Source organism: Leptinotarsa decemlineata, unplaced genomic scaffold, assembly GCF_025532065.1.
Source record: "Leptinotarsa decemlineata unplaced genomic scaffold, Ldec_3_MD MMD2_tig00003348_RagTag_RagTag, whole genome shotgun sequence".
NCBI classification, from domain to species: Eukaryota; Metazoa; Arthropoda; class Insecta; order Coleoptera; family Chrysomelidae; genus Leptinotarsa; species Leptinotarsa decemlineata.
In genome coordinates this window covers 2,507,238-2,512,245 of record NW_027412588.1, presented here as the reverse complement: position 1 = coordinate 2,512,245, position 5,008 = coordinate 2,507,238, and the positions used below count along the sequence as shown (strand labels likewise).

General features: G+C 31.6%; 1 protein-coding gene across 1 annotated transcript; it reads left to right on the top strand.

The window, feature by feature from the left end:
* The first annotated feature begins 515 nt into the window (after positions 1–515).
* LOC141483445 (uncharacterized) lies at positions 516–3,883 on the top strand. The gene is made up of 4 exons (XM_074178096.1): positions 516–683; positions 749–814; positions 1,370–1,426; positions 1,484–3,883. Exon 4 carries the CDS (start codon positions 1,982–1,984, stop codon positions 3,863–3,865), a length of 1,884 nt encoding a protein of 627 aa, XP_074034197.1. The 5' UTR covers positions 516–683; positions 749–814; positions 1,370–1,426; positions 1,484–1,981; the 3' UTR covers positions 3,866–3,883.
* Positions 3,884–5,008: the final 1,125 nt, after the last annotated feature.

Below are 5,008 nucleotides of genomic sequence, written 5' to 3'. Positions count from 1 at the left end.
CACGCGATTTTTGTGAAGTTAATCTTTTTGATTTTGAATGGATAAAATGAATATTGATTAAAAACTGAGAAAACAACAATAGAAATAGAACGGTTTAAGAGCAAGTATAGAAAACAATATATATATTTTTGATAAGCAATATTTTGTGCTACACAAAAATCTTTTTTTCATTTCAGATCTGAAATTTCGAAAGATTATATTTTCTGTTACTTCATTTATAACGCTAGTATTCGAAATTCAAATTTGATGTATTAATTTGAATAGATAATCCTTTTACAAATTTCACAAAATTTTCTCGTTCACTTTCAGTGTAATAATTTTTTTTTAAGGTGCACCAGAAGGAAAGTATTACACATGATAATGGAAAGATAAACGTATGTGGAAATATATCAAATGATCTAGATTCTGCCTCATATAAATCGAGTCCTCCTCCAGAAATCAACTTTTCTGAATTTGAGGTATATAAATTATATTATGCAAATATGATAAAATATTTTTTTAAATATTCGTTTCAGTTATCCACCCCTTCAGACAAAGAAATAGAAACGACATCTGACGAGAAATATTCCAAAACAAGTACAGCTAATTTCAAAGAAGAAATCAGTTCTTTCCTGAAAATCAAACAAAAAGAACCAAAAGAAAGAGCATGTGACAATTTTATTGCATGGAATGTAAAGAAAAATGTAAGTGCTTTCAAATTAAAGTGAAATTTCTTAGTCATTATTCATATCGAACTATTTCATTACAGAAGCGGTTAGTTACACAGATATCATACCAGAATTCGAAAGACATTGAATGTTTTAATGAAAAAGATGTAAGTTATATTTTTATATGTTACATGTTACAAATTCTTAGTTCGTGTTGAAATACATCTATGAAATTATTTGAAATAATCAAGAAAGAATAAGCTAGTATTCATCATTGATAGAAAAACAGGCGGGTCAACATTTCTCGTGGAAAATATTGTATAAAACCTATTTCTTCATCATAACGATTGATGAAAAATTCGTTAACGAAGTGAACACTTTTTCCGAAATACAAGTTCTAGAGCATATATATCGACGAGCGCTAACCCGGTCATCAGGTCATCAGGAGATGACTAAAAATTTCAGTCATGACTTTTAGAGTCATCTTCTGATGATGCTAAGTTGGTAACCGAAACACACGTCGAGACAAGTGCTTTAGTCATGGTATGTGGGAAAAACTGTTCCCTTTATGATCATTTTACGCCAGAAGTAGGTAATTCTACCTATTGAATAATGAAATATTCGTAACAAAGTTTTACAAAAAAATGCTTCATTATCTATCTATCCTTGTTCAAGCGTTGTCCGTTACTTGATTATTTAATTATTTATTTGCTTCTTTTTAGACATTTTCACCAGTAGATGATTCAGACGAAGATCCTTCATTCAGTCCTTCCCAATATGTTAGTATATGAATTCATTTTGTATTAATAGTGATTAAAATCATGTGTCTTTTGTAGAGAAAAAGAAAGAAACGACGTTTCTGTGAAATATCTTCTAACTCTTCTGGTTCGAGCCGTCGAAGTTCATCTATTCACTATCATCGATCTTCATCTGAACAAACTCAAAAACCTATAATAAGAAAACTGGAAAATTTCCCCGAAAATCTTTCAATTTCACAATTCATATTATTATCTGATGAAAAAAACACTTTTGTTGACGTATCAAAAAGATCCAATGGAGAACATTTTCCTAAACACTCGAACTTGGATAAAAATGATAATTTTCAAAAAAATTATGATCAAATATCATACATAGACAGCAAGTATCTAAATGAAACACACGATCATTCTTAAGAAAACCAACCAGTGACAAGAAATGAGGCTAATTTGATAAACAAAATTGAAAAAAAACCTAAAAGAAAACCTGACTACTGTTACTTCTGTGAGCAAGAAATTCAGAATTATGCAAGACATATACTGAGAAATCACTCGTTGGAGATAGAAGTTCAAAAAATAATGGCGTTAACACCAAAATCACGAGAACGAAGACTGCTTATTGATAATCTGAGAAAGCAAGGCAATTATTTGAAAAATGTTAATGGTTATTATAAACCAGTTAGGTCACCTCAAATCAACAAAGATAATTTGTTACCCTGCCAAAACTGTCACGGTTTCTATTCTGCAAAATTATTATATCGTCATAAAAAAAGATGCTTGGGTACAAGTGCAGGATCCAATTGTAGAGCTGATAGTCAAAGTCATCTAGCTTCAATTATTAATAAAAAAGTTGACGTGCAGATGCAAGAACAGGTTTTTCCCCGAATGAGAGCGGATAAAATTAGTTTGGAGGCAAAGAAAGATCCTCTGATTTGCGCTTTCGGATCAAGATATCTAAAAACTCATAGGGAAAAACATTTTATTCTAGTTACTTCGAGAAAAATGCGAGAGCTTTCAAGGCTCTTACTTTTCATGAAAAAAATTGATCCATCAATAACTAATCTTTTTGGTGCACTAAAACCAAAATATTTCAATTATTTTGTTGAAGCAACAAAGAAAGTTGCACAGTACGACGAAGTAAAAGATGCTTACAGTGCACCCACTTTTGCAATGAATATTGCTACTTCACTCAAACAATGTTGTGAAATAGCTCTCACACTGTCATTGACAACAAACATTTCAACATCAACAGCAGAAGTGGAATCTGATCTTAAAAACATGATTCATTTATTTACTTCAAATTGGAGATTTGAAGTTTCTAACCAGGCTGCAAATGATCTCTCGATTAAAAAGTGGAATAAGGTTACTATAGTTCCCCTAGCTGATGATCTCAAAAAATTGAGGGTACATCTAATAGAGAGGGCAAAGGATGCAATTACATCTTTAAATAATAATGAAAATGATGAAAAGGCATTCACCACCTTATTAGAAACAATTTACTGCAGAGTCATTTTGCTTAATAGAAAGAGACCAGGTGAATTAGAGCGAATGACGTTGTATTCATATAATGAATGCATTAACAAAACTGATTATGATGAATATGATTCTCTCCTCACCCCCACAGAAAAGATTCTTTTGAAATCTTTCAAACGTGTAGTTATAAGAGGAAAAAGAGGCAGGGGGGTCCCAGTTTCATTCAGTTGTGACGTCCAAGATCATATTGGTTTGCTTTTGACTCTAAGACCAAAATTTGTCGACGTGAAAAACCCATTTCTTTTTGGTAAACCTGGTTTTCTGACGTCTGTTGCAGGATATAAAATCTTACAGAAATATGCTCATTCAAGTGGTGCAAAAAACCCATCCTCCATCACTTGTACTAAACTAAGAAAGCATTTAGCGACGCTTTCTCAACTTTTCTCGATGAAAGAGACTGAGATCGATCAATTAGCGACATTCATGGGCCACACGATTGGAGTTCACAAAAATTCGTATCGCCTTCCAGATGACATTCATCAAGTTGCCAAAATTTCAAAATTACTCATTCTCCTCGAAAATGGGTGTTCGAATGAATTTAAAGGAAAAACGCTAGACGAAATCGATGTCAACATTGAAGGAGATCTAATTGAGGAACAATCAAATGAAACAGCAAAAATGGAGAGTACGTATGAAGATAATGACCTTGAACATAACGAACAAAAGACAAAGAAATTCATGGTTACAGAAAAAGAAAATATGCCCAGAGGTAAAATTAAAAAAGGAAGGAAGAGAGAACATGTACCTTGGACTGAGGAACAGAAAAAAGTAGTTGAACAATATTTTTTTGAACATATTAAACAGAAAATACCACCAAAGAAATGGGAATGTGAAAAGTTATATGAAGAATCTGGAGAGTTACTGAAGAACAAGGAATGGAAAAAAATTAAAGTTTTTATTCAAAATGTGTATTCAAAAAATATTAAATAAATATTTTCTGCAAAAATCTGTTCGATTTTCACTGCAATTACTAATACCTATTTTTATTTTCATTTCAATTTCAATAGACTGAAATAATTGGTGACACTATACATTAAACTAATGTCAAAATATATAGTAAGTGAAAGTGAACCCAACAAATTTATAAGATAAAAAAAACAAATAATTAAGAAAAATACCTTGTGGTTAAAAATAAATATATTGTTCGATGGAAAACTAACAGAGTATATGACTGGATTCGAAATAATAGACATCAAAATGTAATTGAAATAATTGTATTCATTATTTGGCGAAAAACCATCAGTTATTAACAATTCACAAACAATTATTGTACAATGAATAGTGAAGATACAAAACTACAAAATAATTTGAACTTTTGTGGCTTCTACCAAACCTCTGTTCAAGCAATGCGTTCATTATATCGTTTGTAACCATTTCTTAATGTGTTCGATGATATAGCTCAAACTTTCTGAATTCCTGTGTTCAGTTCCACTCAACACTTAGACATTTTGCTTAGGATTTCTCCATGAGCAGATCGAGTGAAGTGAGGTCAAGCAACCAGGTGGCCACTCAATCTACTAACTTGGCCATATCCAACCATTAAGGTTTTTGATGATGCCTGCATTATGTACAGAACCATCATCCAACTGCAAAAAATACAGTTTTGGTTTCTGGAAGGAGATATCCATCAAATACGTCCAAAAATTCATCCATTTGAAATTGTAGAAAATTTGTGGATTTGAATATCACCAAATACGAATCTTCAGTGCCTGGAGAGACTATTTTGTGATAAAACTTCTCCATTTTTGGGAAAACGATTGTATTACTTGTCTTATCAATGCCGTAGACTGATGAGGAGAATTGTGTGATGACTGATACCTAGATCCTATCGAATTATTTTTCAGCTTTTAGTATATTATCTATATTATTATTATCTTTATTTTCAAAAAAACCGCTTCACTAAAAAAAATTTGACTTGATTTTTCGGGAGGGACAAAATGATGTTTAAAGATTTCTTATTGAGATTCCTGAAAACTCTGGTGCGTAAACTAATACCTAATAAAATTTGGGACGAAGTTGGAGAAAACACGATTACTTGATTTTTAAGATTCCAACTATTTCGGACTGAATTAT